At 42.0% G+C, this 21617-nt stretch overlaps 2 protein-coding genes across 4 annotated transcripts in view; one reads left to right on the forward strand and one right to left on the reverse strand.

Moving 5' to 3' along the window:
* The window catches only part of zranb3 (zinc finger, RAN-binding domain containing 3), an 80670-nt gene extending 67463 nt beyond the window's left edge, over positions 1-13207 (reverse strand). Inside the window, exons 1-3 of one of the 2 annotated variants that reach the window (XM_053314464.1) lie at positions 13160-13207; positions 11492-11683; positions 1125-1303 (exon numbers count right to left, since the gene is read on the reverse strand). In XM_053314464.1, the coding sequence (XP_053170439.1) occupies positions 1125-1303; positions 11492-11590 (278 nt within the window). In that variant the 5' untranslated portion in view covers positions 11591-11683; positions 13160-13207. Of the gene's footprint in view, positions 1-1124; positions 1304-1576; positions 1596-11491; positions 11684-13159 lie in introns of those variants that run through there. The other variant, XM_053314463.1, reaches the window with a different exon arrangement.
* A 625-nt stretch (positions 13208-13832) lies between these two features.
* Positions 13833-21617, forward strand: part of LOC128354156 (R3H domain-containing protein 1) — a 49680-nt gene continuing 41895 nt past the window's right edge. Inside the window, exon 1 of one of the 2 annotated variants that reach the window (XM_053314418.1) lies at positions 13833-13939. The gene's annotated coding sequence lies outside the window, so the exon portion shown is untranslated. Of the gene's footprint in view, positions 13940-17560; positions 17649-21617 lie in introns of those variants that run through there. The other variant, XM_053314419.1, reaches the window with a different exon arrangement.

The following is a 21617-nucleotide window of genomic DNA, read 5'->3' on the forward strand; positions in this document are numbered from 1 at the left end:
TAAACAGCTGAGAGAACGAGGCGCATTTCTCCAAGCCAGCATTTTTTACCCCCGCTTCCTGCATTGAAAATTTCAAGCTCTTGTTCAATATTGCAGACATCGCCTTGACACCATTCGTCTGTCAGTGTTGTCAAACACCGGCTCCTTCTAGCTCCTGACACAGAGGGACACTTTGAGATTAATTTGTCAGCCCCAACTTCTCTGTCTATCATGCTGCCTCACTCCTACACTCCTTCCTCAGCTGACCAAGTCTATTTTTCTTTAGGTAAATTATTACTGCTTGCATGAGTAGAAGCATCAAGAACCACCAGACACCGCCACACAGCTTACTTCCCCTTAAGTTCAAATAATGGCAGCAACCTTTGACTTAAATAATCCTATTGACAATGAACATAATCCACAGGATTATGTGCTTTGCATAGATATCCTGAACAACTCTAAAGCTAGCTCTGAAGAGACCTCGCGTGCACTTCCACACAGACTGTGACTTTGGATGAGTAGGATGTGTCATAGAAAATGGAGAACTTTGCCTTAATTAAAAATGTATAATTAATTTATCATTATTATTTATTATTTAGAAAAGCAAAGTTTCGCAAGTAGAATATTGTTTCTCTTGAAAAATGTGATGGGCATACTTCATATTTGACATTTCATAGACCAAAGCTTCTATCAAAATTGTCAATGTTAAAATGGTAAAGCTAAAGGAAAAAGTGTCAGATATCGGCTTTAAAGGAGCACGTTTGTTTTTTTGTCCACTAGAGGGCAATAACACGAGCTGTAAACAGGTGAAACAAGAGCTAAAAGAAGAGTAAACATTGAACATACATTTATATGAGGTTGCCAGAATAAAAATCTAAATGAATGCTAATGTTGCTGCACATCTAATTGTGTAAAATACTAACTGCTAATGTATGTAATCATATACATTTTATCAGTGATAATGATTGTGTTTACAGCTTGTTTCCGCTGCCCAAAAGTAGTCAGAAAAATCAATTATTGCAGGCTAGGGAAGGTCAGAAAAGTCTACGAGGCTGATGAGAACAACACTTCATTACATGCATGTGCAGCCTGGCTGGGGTAGTGTGGGAAGAGTGAGCTGTAGGAGGAGGTGGAGGATGACCTACATGGTGTCGCTCTTGTTCTCCACCAGGTTGATGTCTCCAGGCTGCAGCTCGGGGATCCACCTCTCCAGCTCCTCGATCCAGGGATATTTGAGGGACGAGGGCACCACCACCAGGAGGGGCCACTCTTGCCTGAAGGCGTACGCCACGGCGATGGCCTGCACAGTCTTCCCAAGACCCATCTGGACCGGCCAAATCAACACATGGCGAAAGACGGAGGGAAGAAAAACAAGTCAATTGGGCTCCGACTCAAAAGTAAATTGCATATGACGGCCGAGCTGATGTGAGGCCCAAGAGTAATAAGGTCTCAGAATGATTCTTGTGTCAAAACCGATTAGGCACGTGGGAGCACTGCGCAGGTTTGACAAATTAATTTGGAAGGCATGCAGTGCTGTACCAGGTTAATTTTTTGGAGGGAAAATAGATTTCCCGAGCCAGCTCTTGTGTGTGCTTACCTCATCAGCGATCATACACCTGTAAAACAAAAGAAAACAGAGAAAACTTTATTTTCAGAGTAGGATGTTGTTTTGTAGAGCTTGACAAGCAGGCAATAAAACCAGTTAACTATAAAAAGACAGAGTTTATGGTTTATATGAGAAGACAACACACTACTTATTGACATGTAGGAGGAATAACACTTTCATTGGAGCTCCTGCGGCACAAAGGTACCACAAAAGTTTCAGACATTCAGTGTTTGTCGAAGGATTCATAGCTGAAACCTCCATCATAACCCAATTTCTGGTCACAGTTAAAGCACACAAAGTCTCGAGGCACTGCTGGCCACCTCAGACTCAGCTGCTATCTCACATATCTCAGGTCTGTCACTCATAATTTAGGAATGTACCAGTCCTTAGTATGAGTTGAGCACTGTTGTCTCTATTCATGTGTGTTTCTTGTATTTAGGTGTAGTGATGTGGATATTCATTTTTCAGCACTCAGTACATTTGGGATTTCAGACTCTCTTATTCAATCTCACGTTACATCTTTTACCATCTCTCTCATTTAATATCTTGGGATCGCGTTACAAATATGCATTCTCACTTCAACATGTTATCACTTAGTTTAGCATATTTTTAAAATTATAGTCATCTGAGACCACTGATAGAAATAAAACTGAACATACAAAGCTGAGCATCTTCCAACCATCTGCGTTTCCATATTTTTATTTTTCTTGGGTTTTTTTTTTATAGCAGAATGGCACAATGTTACATTTCTATTTTTACCAACATTGTTGTTTTGAACAAACTTTCTTGGCATTCCTGATGGACAGAATCGTACCGGGGGGTTTCCGCGATTCCATTCCGGTATGCGGCAAAGTCAATTACTCAATATAGTGTCTAACTGATGTCATTTATCGTGCGAGAACACCAAACATTTACTCCTTCCAGGTTCTAAAATGTGAGTAATTGCTGTTTTTTTCTGTGTCTCATCATTATAAACGGAATAATAAGCAGCATGGAAAGTAAAACTAGGATAAAAGTAACAGCTCACCTCTTTTGGCTGCCTCTTAACTCTGATTTGATATGTTTTCAGCTACATAACAGCCAGCTACTTTTCCTTTTTATGCTCGACATTATAATGAACAATGAAAGCATTCCTGAGCCAAAGTTGTCCTGGTTGGAAAAAGTGCAGATGGATCAACCTCTACTTCTCTCTGCCCAGTGGGGTTCGGGTCTATTGTCATGACCTTGCTTTATTCATAAATGCTTCCAACATCATGTCAGACCAAACAGAGCAACAGAGCAGCTCTGAATACCTCAGACTCGCTCTCTCATTATTCTTTCTCCTCCTCCCTCTCCTCCTCCTCCTCCCTCTCCTCCATCCAACCCCCCCATCTCCGCCCCATTTCTCTCTTTCAGCTGAGGAACATGATTAATGTGCACCTTGCCACTGGTGGTTTTTCTAATTGCCAGCACACCGGCCCAGTCAGCGCGATACACACACACACACACACACACACACACACACACACACACAGGCGCGCACACACACACACAGGCGCGCGCACACACACACACACACACACACACACACACACAGGCACACAGGCGCGCACACACACACACACACACACACACGAGCTGGAGAGTGTGTGGAAAAATGCGCACAAAAGACATGCAAAAATTCATAACATACACACACACACACACACACACACACACACACACACACACACACACACAGGCGTGAACAAAAGGAAGCCTTCACACAAATGCAAACACATGTAAACGAACTCATACACATGCATATATATGTGCTCACGCATACACCCACCCACACACTCACACACACACACATGCACCCACGCTCAAAGACCGGGGGAGGGTGTGCGGCTGGGGCAGGTGCTTGCCATTTCTCAACACATTAATCATCCTCCTTTAAATAACCTGAATGTCGTCTTGACGGTTTGAGACTGCGAGGATCCTGCAGCGCCGTTGCCTGACGACGGCACGGGCTCTCGTCGCCGCATCTTTCTAATGTTATCTCTGAAACCCACAAGCCCCAAAGTGTCAGGAAATGGGCTCCCCCTACCTCCCAAGCCAGCTCCAATGATTTGATGGGTTTGACCTCTGCGCAGTGATGTGTTGTGTGGCCTCAGCGTATGACCCCAATCTTCCAGCCCTGTTAAGGTTCTCTTGTGAGGACTGGAAGTGTAGTGCACCGCGGTCAGTGGAAAGGCTGCTCAGAGGTTGGACGCAGCACAAAAGGCTGGCTCAAGGGGTGCTTCAGTATACCGTGCTATGACCCGGCAGCATCTCACATACAGTTATGGGTTCAGAGTGCAGTATTGCTGTATACTGTCGCTGAACTTCATATCAAAACAAAGTATCCGTTAGTGGAAAAGGTTCAGGTAAAAGATTTTATTTCAGAGGATGAGGTTTCAATAGTATGCATTTGACTTCAGAATGAAAACCTTAAACTGAGCTATATTGAACCTTTAACAATATATCTCTAAGATTATGTCTGTGTAGGAGAGATGGCACCCAACCTTTTGAAAGATGTTTAATTTAAGGTTTCTTTCTCCTGATCTAAGCAAATACAAAAAGCAAAATGTCCTAAATATCTTTCTTTTCTTTTCATAAAAAAATATATTCTCATAGATTTACTTTTAGTACTTGCTGGACATTTAAAGTAGTTAAACACACCCTGGCTCTCTTGTCTTTGGTGGACTTTAATGTTTTTTTCATCCTCCTTTTTTCTCACCTAAAGACAAGTAGTTCCCAAACTGTAGTGCCTTCCAAGATTTTTCCTTTCGTAAAGGTTTCATCACACCATCTAAACTTACATTTTTATATCACATTTTTAACTATATCTAAACAGAAGATATAAGGAATAGTCATGGAAGTAACCAAATTCAAATTAAATGACCTCTTAAATGTGTAGTTGAGCTCACGGTCGCTTTGTTGCCATAGACATAAACATTATCTTCCTTTTTGCAAATAAAGCAACAAAACACATCCTTGCACATTTCAGCACATTCACAGGGTTTGCTGCCACAGTCTAACATAGTCTGGTGTGACCAGTATCTTATTGTAGCTAGCTACATGGGGGCAGCTGTGGCTCAGGAGCAGGTCGTCCACTAATTGGAAGATCAGCGGTTTGATCCCCTGCTCCTCCAGTGTGTATGTGAAAGTGTCCTTAGGCAAGATACTAAACCCCAAACTCCTCCTAATGGCTGTACCAGTGGTGTGTGTGTGTGTGTGTGTGTGTGTGTGTGTGTGTGTGTGTGTGTGTGTGTGTGTGTGTGTGTGTGTGTGTGTGTGTGAGAGAGAGAGAGAGAGAGAGAGAGAGAGAATGTCTGTGTTGTAAAAAGCACTTTAACTGGTCAGAAGACTAGAAAGATGCTATATAAATGCAGTCCATTTAGTCCTTCTATATGTTAACCAATGTTAGCATTACTATAGCTAAATATTTGCTATATATCTATGCTATATGCTAATGCAATGCTAATATATCTATGCTATATATTACGGGACCAGTTTATTGATTTAAGTAATACATATGTCCTCTTTCTTTACTTGAGCTCGGGTGTTAGCATGTCTCAGATTAGCATTTCACCTTTTAGCACAAAAGTAAAACAAAAAGTAAATAGTTTTTATTAAAATGTTTGACCGTAACATGCTAGCAAAGGCAAAGAAGAGTAATAAAGTCAGCTAACTCCTTCAGGTACATCACTAATGCAGAAATATTTCTCTAAAGTTTGCTAATGATAGCTTCAATTAGCCACCATAAGCTGCTGCTCACACCAGACACAGTAAAAGCCCCCCCAGGTGTATTAAAGTGAGCAATGGTGTGCGTTATTGCTTTTGATTTCAGCTTTTCTTTTATGAGGAGAAGAAGGTGGTATTCCTTCTTGTAAATGCTGAATAATAGTAAGTTATTCAGCTTGTGAGAGTTTAAAGATATATCTTACATGCAGGTTTGTTGCAACTCAATTTTAATTATTATTTGCATCATTCATTGTATATGTGGGTGTTATATGACTACACTTGCTTTCTTTTGCTATGTTTAATCATAATTCTTGCTCCCTAGTGTCGGTAACAGTAGTATGAACATAAAGATGTATGAATGTAACTTGTGTTTGGCTCTAATGATGCATTTCCTCTGAAAACTTTGCTTCCTTTAAATGATGAACATATTTTTTTTTTTTAGGCTATAATCTTGTTAAAAGTGTTTCCCACCAGCATATTCTCTCCTCTAACACAGAGACTGACACAGCAGGATATTAAGTTTGTTTATCATGTACTGCCTCTTTACTTTCCTATAAAATGTCTTCTTTACATCCTGGATGGATACTATCTAAATACTGGAGAGCTAACCATCAGGGCTACAGGTAAAATTACATTTTTCATGATGTTTAATCTCCTGCTGTCTTCGCCTTAGAAAGTAAATACTCTGAAGATGTCGGCGAGACTTCCTTGTTTTTAAATTGCACCGTACCCAGTGACTCCCCTCAGATTGCAGCTTGGGTTCATGTGATTTGTTTTGTTCACAGACTGCTGCATTTCAATGGTGACATGAAAATGATCTGAAATAACTAGAGTTAAAGGGGCATTCCACAGATTTTACACATGATGGTCAGATCAGTTTACTAGTCATGAGGAGGTCTTCTCAGTCAAAGCAGTTGCATAATGTTGCTTGAGGCACTAGAGGGAGCTTTCTGAAGTGTGAAAAAACTACCCCTTATGATGTCATCAGGGGTAGTAGCAGCTTGGCCTTGGTGAGTCTTGGTGGTTGCTTTGCTGAAAAGTCCAACACTTTGATCCAGATATCTCAATAACTATTGGATTGATTTTGTGCAGACATCTATGGATGCCTAAGGATGATGATCTACTCACATGGTCTCTGACTTTTTCTCTAGCGCCACCATGAGGTTGACATTTTTGTTTTTTGGTCAAATGGCAACATTACTGCTGAATGGATTCATGGCCCTCTCAGAATTAATTGTAATAACTTTGGTGACTTATCATCTAGTGTTACCTTAAGGTCAAAATGTCTATTTGTTCAATACTTTGGTTTATGAGCAAATACCACCACCAGCCTCTGCTGTACTTTGCATTTAATGCAAAAGATTAAATGTTAATCTGAGATGATGAACATGGTAACCATCTGCTTAGCATCACCATGGTAGCATTGTCGTAGTCATGTTAACAGCCAGTCTGCATTGTGAATTGCACTGAGGTCGACAAACATCAGCACATATTTGTTAGCGATGGTTGAATAAAATTAACTCTTGTTTTGCTGTATGGGAGAATGTATGAAATGTAGGATCTATTGGTTTTGGAGATTGACTCCTCTTTTTTTTTTAATCTGTCTCTCACAAATCCCCCAACCTAATAGAAGTTTAATCACGTACTGTAGTACCCCTTTAACAGACTAAATCAATGACATCAAATAAACTGTTGAAGGCTCTGAATACTTACGGTCTCATCTGCTTCTTACAATGAACAAGGCAGCCCTACATTAAATCATTTTATGCCAAGGTTAGAACAATTTTGGTTATTTCACATGAGAGATTTTTGTATTTTAGTTTTCTTGTTAGCTGGGGAAAACTGATATCTGCTTTTGAGCACCAATCTGGTTAACCAAGTCCTGATGAAGCAGATTAGCTGTGTTTTTGAATGCTAAACTCTTAGTAAATCAACTTGAAGGTTGACTATTGCTTATTTAGTCATGAGTTTTTGTGGTTTTAGAGAAATACTCAAGATTTGGAGCCAGGTTTTTCAGGACCTTTATTTCTTTGCTCTCTGAATGATGTCCACCAAGCTTCTCTTAAATGTTGTCACTTATTGCACTGTACCTCATTTATCTTTCATGGATGAGCTTTTACAAGGCACTATAGCTCCCACTGTGCTGCTGAAAAGTCCAAATGATTTTACAGGACCACTCAGCGTGTAGTCTCTATATTATGAACAATATCTATGAGCCGGTGCAAATGTGGCGTAAAAAAACATCAACTTGTGTGTGAACAGAGAACAAACTCCCCTCTCTGGATTCTTCTCTCAGTAATTTGACCATCACAGCGAGACAGAACAAAGTCTGCTTATTGATCCCCTCTCACATCAGCAGAGCAGCCCCCTTTTTTCAATAAAAGCACAGGCAGTCACTAACAATAATATTGTGGACAAATCAGAGCAGGGTGGACATGCAATGTATCACATCACAATCAGCACCTTAATGGAAGTGACCAAGAGGTTTTAATGGATGTACTTTTACTCCAAATTGATAGGGTTTTGCATTATCTATGTAGGCTCATTCAGAGTACTGCAATTTACAAGTGCATCATGGGTAATTTTTTGCAATTGTAGCTGAATATGTACAAATGTAAGCTCTCAAATGGCAAACTTCCGCCCCAACTTTCCGAAACAATACAATCAACCACATCTCATGGGTTTTTATTGTCACTCTGTACCACAGCTTTCCCACATTATCCCTCATCTAACCCTATAAAATTCACTCACCCTCCTACACAGACCAATACAGTGGGCTCCATAAGTATTTGAATTGCAACAACATTTGATGTTTCGGCTCGGTACTCTTGATGCTCTGGATGTGAAAAGACACACTGACTATGAGATTTAAAGGAAAAATCCGCCCACGGATCCTCCTACACTGTTAGATATCCAGCATCAGTGATGTTCAGTGCATTCCAGGAGTTATTTTATAATAAAGAGCTGCTATTTACTTTTTTTTCCTCCTGCCAGCCTGCCTCATCTATTTCCACTTCAAGTATACTAGCATCCTACATTTCCCACATTTTTTTTACACTCCTTAAAACAAAAAAATTCAATAAGTCTGCAGCTGCATTGCAATCTGTAGGTAAAAGTATTGTTATTTCTGCCTCTTCAGTGGCAATCTGTTGAGTATCAGTGAGATAGAGACTTAATTCAAGGCTCTTTCCAAGAATATTGAGTGAACAAATGAAAAACTGCAGGGCGCCTCAAATTCAGATAGAAATAGAAAGATAATGGCGGTCGATGATGATCGTTTTCAGCTTGTAATCATCCCTGCCGTCTGCCTGCTTGTGAATGCACTTACTTGTGGAGATGTAGAGTAGGTTTAAAACACACTTCAATTCTTAGTCACCATCATCTCACATAACTACTTTGATACTGTTCTATTTAGCAACTAGGATGTGTAGAGGATGGCTTTCTGTAATTGCTGTTAAAGCTAATAAATGACAATATAATTTTGGAAATATTAAGAGAAAATGTCATAGTAAAAATGGTAAACCTTGAAACTTATCGTATCAAATAGAGTAGAGCCTTACCAATATATTGGTCAGCCAATATTATTGCCCAATATTTGCAATCACAAATATACCAGTATTGGGGTATATGTTGTCTTTTTAAAGCTCTATAGGCGTATGTATATTTGATCCTTCTTCTTAACTCAAGTTTAATATATACTATTTTTTAGGTCTGAGCTTTTATTTATAGTTAGTTTATATCTTTGTCACAAGTGTTTGATAACCACATTGGAGGGACATTGCAAAAAATGTGTGTTTATGTATATGTTCTGTGTGTATAAAATGATCAGCCAATATATCAATATCTGTATCAATTTTCAATCGATTCTGCAAGCCAAGAAGCTAGATTAAATAAACAGTCTGATCTTACATTTCTCCTTCACACCCAGCCTGACCTGTTCAGTAGAGGCTTTACTGAGAGAAAAACTATTTCTATGTAAAATAAAGCATTGTCTTGATATGCATGAGGACCCGCTGGCTTATGCACTCAGATTGTTTAGACTTGAGAATCATATGATAAATGGAGGTGATGGAGGTGACAGATTACATTACTGCTGACCAAGAAGAAATGATAAAAAAACGGTACAAGGAAAGGAGGAAAAAAATACAAGACATATAGTGAACAAACTCTTTATTCAAGATGATTTTGTTCCACCTATCATTACCCAATTATACAGGATATTGATATTGTCATTGTGTATATGTGTATTATTACTGTATTTCTAACTTGTCTGAACATCATGTCAGTGCCCGTTCTATCTATAACATAACAGCTGCTTGCTTGTCTTCTGAGAGAAGAAGTGCCCGAACCTGCTCTTACTGTCACATTGACGCCAATTGACTGAGGTAGCTGTCCGCACGGTGCAGCGAGAGCCAATTGACTCCTGACCCGCCCGTGCAACAAAGCAGTGCCTCCCAGTGTTCCTGAATCAATATGGCCGCTCCGCATCACAGCAGCGCTGCTCAGATTGGCTCCCCCTGCGCTGACCTTACTGACAACCAGAGTGTACATCGACTGGTCGGGTTAGGAAACGGGCAAGTCCTGGCCCGTTCCTGCAGCTAATGCTCGAGGCAGCCAAACACTGGTGGACTTGAGGGCAAGTGAGAACCTTCTGTGGACAGGTAATTGTTTTCGGAGATACAAGCTGGGCTCTATCTGACCTTCTGATTGTAGAATATATTCACAAATGCTCATGATTAGCCTCTTGAACCATCTTAATTTTGGAAATCAGAGTTTTCCTTTTCCTTTAGAGCTTCAATCGGCAAATTATCAATGTACAGATAATCACATAATATTGGTAACAATGGAGTTAACTTAAGAACTTTGTATCTCTTCAGTATCATTTAGAACTGCAGTTGACTGGATGGGTTGGTGTATAACAGATCATTTTATCTAGTGAGTTGAGGTTTTCTTGCAGGATTCATGGATACCCTGGGAAATGTTTTTGGTTAACGTTAATAGTTAAGTTTACATTCACTATTACAAATGCATGGTAAATATCCTGGAGGCCTAATGAATGTGTCAAATGCAACGTTTGTCATCATTAAACATTTGCAGATCTGAGTTTTACATTGTGTCGTTGAAATTTTCCATGTCTCAATCAAGAGCATAAAAGCACAAGAGACATTTACAATCCATTACACCATCAGTAATAATTATAAAAATGTCCAAATACAAAAACACAAAACAAAAATACAGTTATCTTGTATTTTTGCCATACCAGTCAGGTCCCTCAATGGACATTTTAACAAACTGTTACTTGTCTGGTCATCGATGATCCAGCAGAGACCTAATGGTCAATGACTTCAATAAAGGTCATTCAAATGTACCTTGTCTAGGTTCCTCATGACCCACACACTTCCTGAGACAATAGGCTTAAGGTAAAGATACCTCCAGCTAACCCCAGAGATCAGGAAACAGCCCTCAGATAGAAGCAAGTTCAAGAGTTCAATCAGCCTAGGACCAGGATGTCTTATACCACTGTGTCACAGTCACATTACTATCACATTAACCCCTAAGTTAGGAAACAACATTTGTAACATACATAATATATACAAGAAATAAATTGTATGCGTCCTTTTGTGTGAATATGAGATGCAACTGAAACTAGGAGCAACACTTAAAAGCATCTACAACCACTACTGGTCAAACATTCCACAGGGTACCAACACCAAACCTCTCCCTATAATTGCTGTAAAGATTGAGGAAAGGGCTTGAATTCTTCCACGAAATACTCTGACAATATGTTTGAGTGGAACACATCCTCATACCAATAAATCAATATTTAGACAATGCAGAGGTGGAGTAGAGGGTTGGGCCTCAAACACAGGATGGCACCCACCCATAGAGAGACAACAGGACTACTTACCTGTGCATCTACATTTAGTTGACAGATTTGGCATTATTATTCCTTTTGCAAAAAAGATGCAAGCTGACCTTTTTATATTCTGATTTATTTTAAATTGCCTTAAAATACTGTGTTTGTGACTGCTGTGCCAATGTAGGGGATGTTCCTTAACACAAAACTCGACCCAAAAAAGAAAACTTCGAAAGAAAACAACTCATTAGCCGACCCCCGCAAAGCTGTGATGTAACTGAGTAAGGGGAAGCGCTGCTTACCGTCCGTTCTTCGACAAAGCAAACTCCACTCCCTCCCTTTGGAAAGGCATCAGGCGCTGCAGGAGCTTGGGAGGAAGGCCTGACAGTTGCTGTGACCATCTTGTATCACAGTGAGAGGTCTGTAGGCCATTATCATCCATTTCCATTAGTAAGTCCTCATCAGTTTCTTGGTCCTTGCTCAGTCAGCCGGATCTGATTTTAGGCTGGGGGGAAAAAAACAGTTAAAAAATAGTAGATTAGGTTTAGTCTGAATTAGTAAATATTTTCTACAGCCTCTATTAGACATTTTTATGGCTGATTTAAACATGTTGTTTAATAATGCTGGGTAGCTTTATTCTGCTGCCTACCAGCACTGACAGCAATACCATGATTTGAAGCTGTGTCACAGATGGATGACCCAGCTTAGTAGACAAATAAGACTCAGTTTCTTAGATGAGATGGTAAAAGTTGCCAGTGGAAGCCGCCTCTAGTTATAATGACAGCATCTGCTTTGTGATGCCTCACCTGGCAATGCTGTGGTTAGCCAGGGAACATGTAATCACTGCTATTGGCGAATGTACATGTGCAACCCCGCAAAACTATTATTGTCTGAAAAAGAAAAGGCTTCACTTAATGATAGTGTATGACAGATGGAAGGTAGAAAGCTAGCTGTGTTTACAGATAGGGGCAGATGTTGTATCAGTGTTTGTTATTGTGAAATTGGAATACAATAGAATAGAATAGAATAGAATAGAACTTTATTGTCCACCATGGTGGAAAATTGTCTTTGGCCCACCAATAACAGACATACAGTTGACAGAAATTACATAACATCCATAGAATCCATACACTCATAAAATCATTCCTAAGATATATATAATACATAAAAATATGTAAAGTATAAAATATAAGTGCAAACCAGTTTGTGCATGCCTATTGCACTTGGAAGTGTTTAAAATATGAATTGTAACTTCATCAGTGATATATTAGTAAATGTTAGGGGCCTATAAAAGCCTAATTAAATACGATTAAAACAAATGTATAGTTGATACAAATAACTACAGAAGTATGTATGTTGTACCTTTAGACAATCACAATATGTGTCTGTAGGTTTGTTGGGTAGAAATAGCAACATAAGCCATAATCAGAGAGTCAATCTGTTGAAAGAAGCTTTAAGTTTCTCCTATAAATAAAGCATATAAGAAAGTTATAGCAGAGTATGAAATGGGATGGGAAGGGGTTATTATTTAATTAGTCAATGAAAAGTTAAGTTTAAATCCAGTGGGTGGCAGTAAGGAGACTTTTTGGATGCCAACCGCCACTAAAAACCTATAAGAAGAAAGTGAATTAATATCCAGAATATAACTTCTTTACAACATTTGAGTTGTTAGTTTAAGTTGTTTAAAGTCATGACGTTACATGCTCCGGTATAGTATATGGTGGAGGGCACCTTTAACTTTGGTTTGTGGTCTGCCAGTAAAACCGAAGAAGAAGAAGAAGAAGAAGAAGAAAGTCAAACATCAGCAAACACAACATGAATATTTAATGAGAGTTGTGTAGTAGTGTTGTAACATTAGTTGGAAGTAGAGTCCATGTGGCCAAACACTTCCTTGCTACAATATCCTGAGTAGTGTAGTAGTATACTCTCTTGGTCAAACATGTACGTTTAAGCTAAATAAGAAGACCAACCTTATTTGTGTATATGTATGAGTGGTTTTCCAGCCCGATGAGACAGCAGCTTAGACACAATTTTCGCGGCAAATTTAAGGTACACTCGATTTAAATCACCAGTCATCCGCAGCACACTCTTACCTATGAATGCAACTTTCTGGCCACTTCATAATCTAACCACATATCATCTTAACATCAGCATTTAAAATATATGCAGCACAAATTACCCATCTAGGAAGATAAACTGCGTGCTAACCGAAAAAACTGTCCAGCAACGACACGACGTAACTTATATTCAACCACTCTACGTGCCGGTGTTACACCGTATTTGGTAACCCATCCGATTCTGTGACCTGCAATGTTAGAAGCTCTACTCAGATTCTTAAAGGTTGACCGTCAATACGGCAATGTAAAAATACTTCATTAGAAGTAAAAACCTTCTATTGAAAATCAAACTTTAGTAAAAGTATAGAAATTAGTACTTAAGGTACTAATTTTGCAAAAAATGGGTTTTGGCTATTATATCAAATACTGCTCATGCATTGACTAATTAGTATTAATGATGTATTTTATTATGTCGTAAATAGATCTGATACTTTGACTTCAGCCAAAATTGGAATACTTCTTCCAGTTCCAACACTGCAGGTCACAGAATCTGATGGGTCACCAAATACGGCGTAACACCGGACGTGAGCAGTTGACGCACTCTCCCCCAGCCTGCTGCTACCTCTCGGTCATTCTCACTCCGCCACAAACGCTACTCACCCTCGGTAGAGACAACGGCTGTAAACCAAAGGGGTAAGGCAACGTTAGATATCTGCAGTTACCGGTTTGCTATAAAAACACAAACGTTAAACGGATAATTCATGTAACAGGAGCTAGTTGTCTACAGTAAACATGTCTCTTCTCGGTGGTGCGTGACAGCTCAGGGCGCCGGTGTGTGCCCGTTTTCAACACAGCGCCAGGTAATAACCGTTAGCTTTAGCCCCGACACGATACCAAACGCCTCTCATTATATATCTCTAAGTACACACACCTCGCAAGCGAACACCGTGTCCAAATTGTAAGCAAGCGTTGGTATTTTCGGCGTTCATCAGATAAACCAAGCGGTACTTATTCCAATAACACCGCTTAATTCAATAACTTTGAGGCCTGGTTGGACTGTTCGTCTCCCAGTAAGATATGCGGCAGAGAACAGCATGTAATGAGGTGAACGCTAACTATTAGCCACTCCAATACCCTGAGCTTTAATTGAATTAATACGCTGCCTGGTTAAATGTCTTATCGGCCGAATTGTAGCTACATGTATCAATTATCTGATACAGATGTTACATGTTGTCCGCCGTGTGTATTTTTGCCGATACGAAGGAAACGTGAAATTGATAAAATTAACATGAAGTCTGGTGTGACGCGTTTTTGCGAAGCGTCAAGTGTCGAGGACTAAGATTGGTGTTTAGTGAGTTACATTGCCCTGAATGATTAATCCAAACAAATGCATGCATTTTCTTTTAATCCCCCGCAGCCTCTGCTTGTGCTATCACATGTATCACGGTGTCTTATGTGTGTGGAAGTCATTGACAATGGGGAGCGTAGAAACACGATACACGCTCATTAATCAAGCCCACGTATTAATAAATGACATATAACGTTAAAACACATAGGTAATACTTAACATAAATCCCACCACAGAAGCAAACCAGAGACTTGCAGCTTTAGCAATTAAGGCAGAGTCATGTTAATGTAGCACTTGAACGACCATTAAAATGCAGCACTATCAGCCGAATTAGTCCTCTAAATGCATAAACCTCATTTCACATTCAAATTAATAGCAAATATGCAACGAATGATGCGTGACCTTGCACATAAAATTAAGCACAAGTATTTCTGAGATTCTCAATATGTAAGCGTTGATAAATGGATCTAAAAAAGAGCATTTTATTTATTTATTTAATATTAATACACACAGCAGTTTAGGACCACCCTGTTCTTGTTGTCATAGAGATAATAATAGGGTGTAAAATCTTGGCTTTAACTAGATTTATGCTGGTTATAGGTTGCAAATCATACATCAAATAACTCATTTTGGTGCTTTTTTTTAATCAGTGACATCTATCCATATTGATACTGATGCACTAAACCTGACTATTATTGCCTTTTAGACTTGTAAGGCTTAACTTCCATCTCTAACAAGTTGCCACCACTGAGCCTGAGTATCATGATAATATCATTTTCATTAAGGTATCAGCGGAGCCTGGTGGGTGGAGAGAGTGGATGTCGGTTCAGTCCCTGCGGCTGCTGTGTTTTTTTTTTCCACAGTGGAGACAACATGTTCATCCCTACAGGACTGACAACAGGCAATTGTGAACATATTTAGCGTTTGTGTCCACGAATTTAGACATGCTCGATCAGGTTATTGGGGTGAAACGGTTGAGGCGGATAAATATTAACATCTGAAAAAGCTTTCTAGTGAAGCAGGCTTAAAATAAATGTTAGTAATTGTTTGCTATAACTGTTTCAACCCCAGGGAGATTTTCAGGCCACACTGTAGCCGCCACTCTGTTGACCATTCATTACACAGGTTAGGGCGTATTTGCTTGATGACATTCTCCAATATTGAGATTGAGGGATGCTGTGTAATAGCCAAAAAAAAAACAAGACCCCAATGACTAAATAATTAATCGGCCTTTCCGAGGGGAAATCTCTCTTTCCTATAATATTTGGTCCGGGGGCCATTAAATAATTCAGCCGCCCCGTCCATAAATTGTTTGTTCAATCGGTGACCTTTTCATGGGATTAAGGAAGCACAATAATACATTCTTCAGAGACCCCTGGCATAACGAATGGCACAATTATGAGGCAGGATCGGATCGGTTGTCGCAAGCCCTCGTGTCGGTTGCTAAGTGACAGCAGGAACTTTTCCACCCACTGTGTTTGCCGTTAAAAGTCTTGAGTGACTGAGAGGACAAAACAATCACATTACGGTGGCAGTCTAGACTCGGGGCTGCGCTCAGGACCAAGTGTGGGACTTCCTGAGTGTTTGACAGCCTGTCAATCACTCACTGATGAAATATGTTGGTTTTTTTAAATTATTATTATCAGTCTATCTCCTCTGCATGCACAGAGAAGACAGGCTACTTGATCTCTTAATGAAATAAACCAATGACTTCTGGTGTGCTATCATCTCTTATTGGTTTACCCCGTTAAAAAAAAAAAAAAAAACCTCTTAAGTCACGAAAGGCAGATTTGGGATGAAATGGAGGAGGTTCAGGGTGTGGTTTGATCATGCACAAGCAGCTGCTCTTCTCATTTACACAGTCACTGTATTGTTTCTCCGGCTGATCCACAAATAAGCTTATCTTAGATTTTTGCCCTGAAGTGGGTTGTTTTATTATCGCGTCTCTCCCTCTCTCTGCTCTGCCTCAGTAACGGGTGGTGTTTCAGGTGGTGGCTCTCTCTCTCTGAGTCAGTGGGATTAGCTGTCTCCTTCTTCTCCTCCTTCTTCTTCTTCTTCTTCTCGTGTTGGAAGCAGGGCGCCGGCTTTTAATGGGAAGGTAGCCCAACGAACAGCTCGGCCTCTCAGCGGCTGACGCCTCCCCCATCGACTCTCCACCTGGTCTTTGAGCACCTAGGTGGGCCGCGCAGACACGTCGCTCCTGTCCCCTATCCTCTCCTCTCCTCCCTCCCTCTCCTGCTTGTCTTCTCCCTTTTTCTCCTTTCTCGCTTCCCTCCCTTTTTTTTCCCTCTGCGCTCCTTTTCTCCATCTATTCTCTCTCCCACCCTCCTGGTTTTTTCTCATCTTCCTCTTGCTCTTCCTCTCGGTCTCATTCTATCTATCCCATGTCCCTGACTGCCCTTTCCTCCTCCTCCACCTCCTCTTACCCCCCCCTCCTCCCCTCCTCCATCCTAAAGCAGAGTAGCTAATGAAGAGCCCCATTTAGCTGGTGACTTTGGTTCAGTCAGCGCTCCGTAGCGCCGGGCCCGGCCTCGGCCGCTGTGACTGGCTGTCGAGGCTGTGACATCACACAGAGGCCAGCTGTTGATTTGGCGCTGTCTCCAAGGCTGGCTGGGCTTGATGGGTTGTGGCAGGTAGACTTCTGCTCGCACAGCGCGCTCTCTCTCTCTCTCTCTCTCTCTCTCTCTCTCTCTCTCTCTCTCTCTCTCTCTCTCTCTCTCTCTCTCTCTCTCTCTCCCTCTCTCGCTCTCTCGCTCTCTCTCTCTCTCTCTCGCGCGCTCTCTCTCGCTCTCTCTCGCTCTCTCGCTCTCTCTCTCTCGCTCTCTCTCTCTTTGTGACACCCACACTCTACCTCACCCCTCTCCTCTTTTACACTCCCCTCTCCCGGTCCTCCACTCTCACTCAGTCGAGCGAGCGCACAGGAGGCAGCAGGCAGCTGCCGAGGAGCGAGCTGGGAGGCGACTCCAGCCTCCTCTCCAGCAGATTGTGCCTCCTGTACGATGGAAACTAAGCGGTCGAGTAGCAGAAGGGATGGAGGGCAGAGCTGCCAGGCAGGTAGGTCCTGCAGCTTAGCAACCACTTTGTCAGCGAGCGGCTGTTGATCCACCTCACATGCCTTTACTCATGTGTCTTTTTTTAATTTTTAAAAAATGTGGTTTCCTGTTTTTGTTGTTGGTAGTTTGTTCTGCTTTTCTTTGTGTCTTTGGGGCTGTTGAATTTTCTGCTGTTTATCGTTACATGAGGTGAACTCCTCCCTTATCAGTGTTCTTTTAAAAAAAAAAATTCAACATCCATCTATGAAAATCGCCTCCAGCACCAGCTTCTTTCCTGCAGGTCTGTGAGCTGGCGCGCCGTCTTTTCCTCTCACTCGTTCAAACTAAGCTCAACGTGAGATTCGGCACGCTCCTCGCTGAATCTCCTCACTAGTTACCAGCGCTGTCCTCTGCTTTTCCATTACGGGGATAATTAACCAAGATCAGCCAATAAGAGGCTTCGCTCCGCATTGTTCTCTAGCCAAGCTCGTCCTCCTGTTTCCCTCCCTCTCTCCTCCTCCTCCTCCTCTCTGTTTGTTCTGCAGGTGTTGTCTGCAAATGGACTTTTAATGACCAGCTTTTTGAAGTTTATTCCTCTCTCACAAGGCTCCACACACTAAAAACCGCTAAAGACTTTGCATGTTCATTTTCAGTGTTTATTGTCTCTGCTTTAATTGCCTAGATTGATATTCTCTGGAAGCTCTCCTATGGGATAGGTAATGGATTACCAACATGCTCTGCTGTAGATTTAATTTATTAATGCCGGCTGGCTGGCTGGCTGGCTGGCTGGCTGGCTGCGTCGTACCTCGCTCCAAACGCGACTTGCAGGCAGAGCGAGCGGTGCAATTAGAGGCTGTTTATGTTGCATTTTTCGTTTAATTCAGTCAGTGCTAACAGTTAGTTCCTTGAACTGACACAGCTCGAGTTGCCCTCTTGAAATTGAGGCAAACAACGTATGAAAGTGATATAATTTCATCGGCTTTACACTAATCGTTCTCTGGTCCAATTACACAGCTCCCCTGTCAATGCTTCCCCACTTGCTTTGCAATTAGCAGAAAACGGCTTGAAAATGGAAGATTAGTTACCCGGTTAAGCGAAACACGGAAATCAATTTTATTGCGGTGCCACGAGTGTGAACTGGCATTAGTAGCCTTATTAGCTGTTTGTATGAACACTTGGTTTTGATTGGCTGCGTCCTGAACTCGGCTAAACTCGTCTTTTTATGGTTTAGTTTGGAAGTCAGCAGTGTTGTTTCCTGTGGTTGGAATTTTAAGATTTAGGTGACAGACCGTTGTATGTGTGTGTGTGTGTGTGTGTGCGCGTGTGTGTCTCACAGTGCGCCACTGATTACAGTTGTGTTTTTAGTATTCTACATCACTGCAGACAATATCCCACAGCTGTTTGGCACCGCTCCCGCCATCGTCCTTTTTTTTTAATGTGACACTTCCCAACAAAAAAAAGCTCACACCTAATCTGCGAAAAACACAGCTGCTCTTTCTTTTTTTAAATTTTCTTTGCTTCGAAATCAACGCTAGATTTTTTTTTTCCCCCTCTCCTCATGATCTGGCAGCAGCTTCCGAGAAAAAGGTGACGCTCGTTCCCTTTTTTCCGCCTCCTCGTCCTCTGCACAGGAACGGGGAGCCAGAGATAGAGGGATTGAGGGGGGGTCCTTCACCTTCCTAGTCGAGCTGGTTATAGTGCAGACGAGAGCCCTGATCCACGCAGAGCACAGCGGAGGTGTAGGAGAGAAAAGGTCAGCCTTTTGCATGAGAGAGAGAGCGGCAGGTGTGTGTGTGCGCGTGTGTGAAGGAGAAAAAAGATTAGTGTGATGGAGTGCTCGGCTGCTTCCTGTGTATGCGCAGCCTCTTTATGCGCCTCACAGTGATTAAGACATTTCTCATTAGCTCGCCTTCCAACATGATTTTCAGTGAGAGCGGTGCGTGGAGAGCCTGACGTATGATTAATGCAGCTCAGTAGACGGCCACCCTTGTGACACACTGTGGCTTTTTGAAAGAATTAACACCCATCAGAGGAGAGGAGAGGAGAGTGTGTGCAGCTATTAGTCTGGATGGTTATCTGCGTCTTTGATTTAGACATTTTTAAATATGACGTTGCCAGTTTTTTGAGGGTCCGTGCATGCTCGGGTGATTGCTTGCACGGAGCACTTAAAGGTGTCGTGAAGGAGAGGCGTGACACTGAGCGATGCCCTGAGGGAGCCTCCGTTAAGGCTGCTGAGCTCTGCGGCGACCATAATACCAGTGAACCACTCCCTGTCAGCTCCAGCACAATACCAGAGGACGCACAAGGCAAGGCGGAGCATCTCTACAAGTTCACTGCTGCATGAGAGAGAGAGGGAGTGTGTGTGTGTGTGTGTGTGTGTGTGTGTGTGCGTGTGTTTGCTCTGCTAGGGTGCACACACACACACGCACGCACACAGGCTCAGTGTGAAGTCCTGTAGGCAGCCAACTAAGCCGCGGCAGAACCGTCCGCTCAGCAGCTCTGGTCATAAAACCTGGAGCGCCCGATGGCCAGCCTCAGCCGTACCGCTGTCTGACTAACTTTTACACTCAGTGTGTGTGCGTGCTTATTTGTGTGTGTCTGTCTGTGTGTGTGTGTGTGTGTGTGTGTCATAGCTGCAGGACAGACACTGAATTGCAGAGCAGTCTCTTCCATTTTCAGACTTTTAGCCAGCTTATATCGGCACCTCTCCTGCCAGCAAATGTGAGCAAGAAGGGCAAAAAAAATTCCGAGCCGCATAACACAAGGTGATGCTCCTGTCACACTAGAATAAGCATGTGAAAAAAAGAAGAAAAAAAACAGTGGCGAGTGCTTTTAGGAAGAGATAAGAGAACAGCAGGAAGGGCAAAGATAAAAGCAACGAGAGGGAAAAGATGTTGGAGATTCAGGAGGAAGGAGGTGTTTTTTTTGTTTTTTTAAAGATGGCCAAAGTAATGGATCACCTGCTACATACTGTATCTACTAGATTTTCCAGATGGAAGTAATCATATAAATGATGTCAGGAGAAAGTGAAGTGAACATTTTCCTCCATAAATGTGCTAAAATATCAATTAGGAAAGCCAGTTTCTCTTTAACTCCCTTACTATTTGTGCGTGAGGTCACATTTCTAACACATCTAACAGCAGGAAGCAGCTGTGGAGTCTTAATCAATGTTCAGGTCACTCATTAAATATTCCTGGTTCTACGAGGCATGCTGCTCCCGCCCATCATCATCATCATCATCATCATCATCTGTTTGCACCCTGAGGTGTCGGGAGAAGAAAGATTATAGAGCGAGAGCAGGGATTCCACTTGACCTTTTTTGGGGCTGGCACGGAGAAGGAGGTGGGGAGGAGGAGGAGGAGGAGGGGGTCGCACCAGGACCATGTTGGGAGCAGCAGCACAAGCCTTGGCACTGTTGGGCGCCAGAGTCAGCGTGGCTCTCTGCCCGCTCACTGACACAGAGATGAGAGGGGGGGCTGAGACTGAGAGAGATGCTGGGAGACGATGGTTAGGGGTCGTTTATATACATCACTGTGAGAGAAAATCAGTCATGTGACATTTATCTGCCTCATTTGGAAGCTATGAGCATTTAGAGCCAAATAAAGTGGAAGCCTAATGACACATTTTCATAATGGACAGAGGCTGATGATGCAGCATTATAACAGACGTGTAGAGTAGAACATTTCCCGCTTTTTCTTACATCGTGTCAATATTTTGCAGCTCTGTTGTTTCTCTGCGTCTTCAGATGTCTCTGCCCGGGCCCGACCAGCGTCACCCCATAGTTTGAATTTCTACACTATACCATATAAAATGTGCCACCAAATGTGCAGAGGATTTTCAGCTGAGAAACGCTATCTCCTCACCCCCCCCCCCCCCAACAGCCCGCACTCCTGCCCGCTCTCTGAATTCCTAATGTCTGGTTTTTACGAGGTTGGCAGGGGTGCCTTCTCCCGTTGCCTACCGCCCCACTCTCCCATCTCTGCTCTCATCC

Source organism: Scomber japonicus, chromosome 24 (assembly GCF_027409825.1).
Source record: "Scomber japonicus isolate fScoJap1 chromosome 24, fScoJap1.pri, whole genome shotgun sequence".
In the NCBI taxonomy this organism is placed as follows: Eukaryota; Metazoa; Chordata; class Actinopteri; order Scombriformes; family Scombridae; genus Scomber; species Scomber japonicus.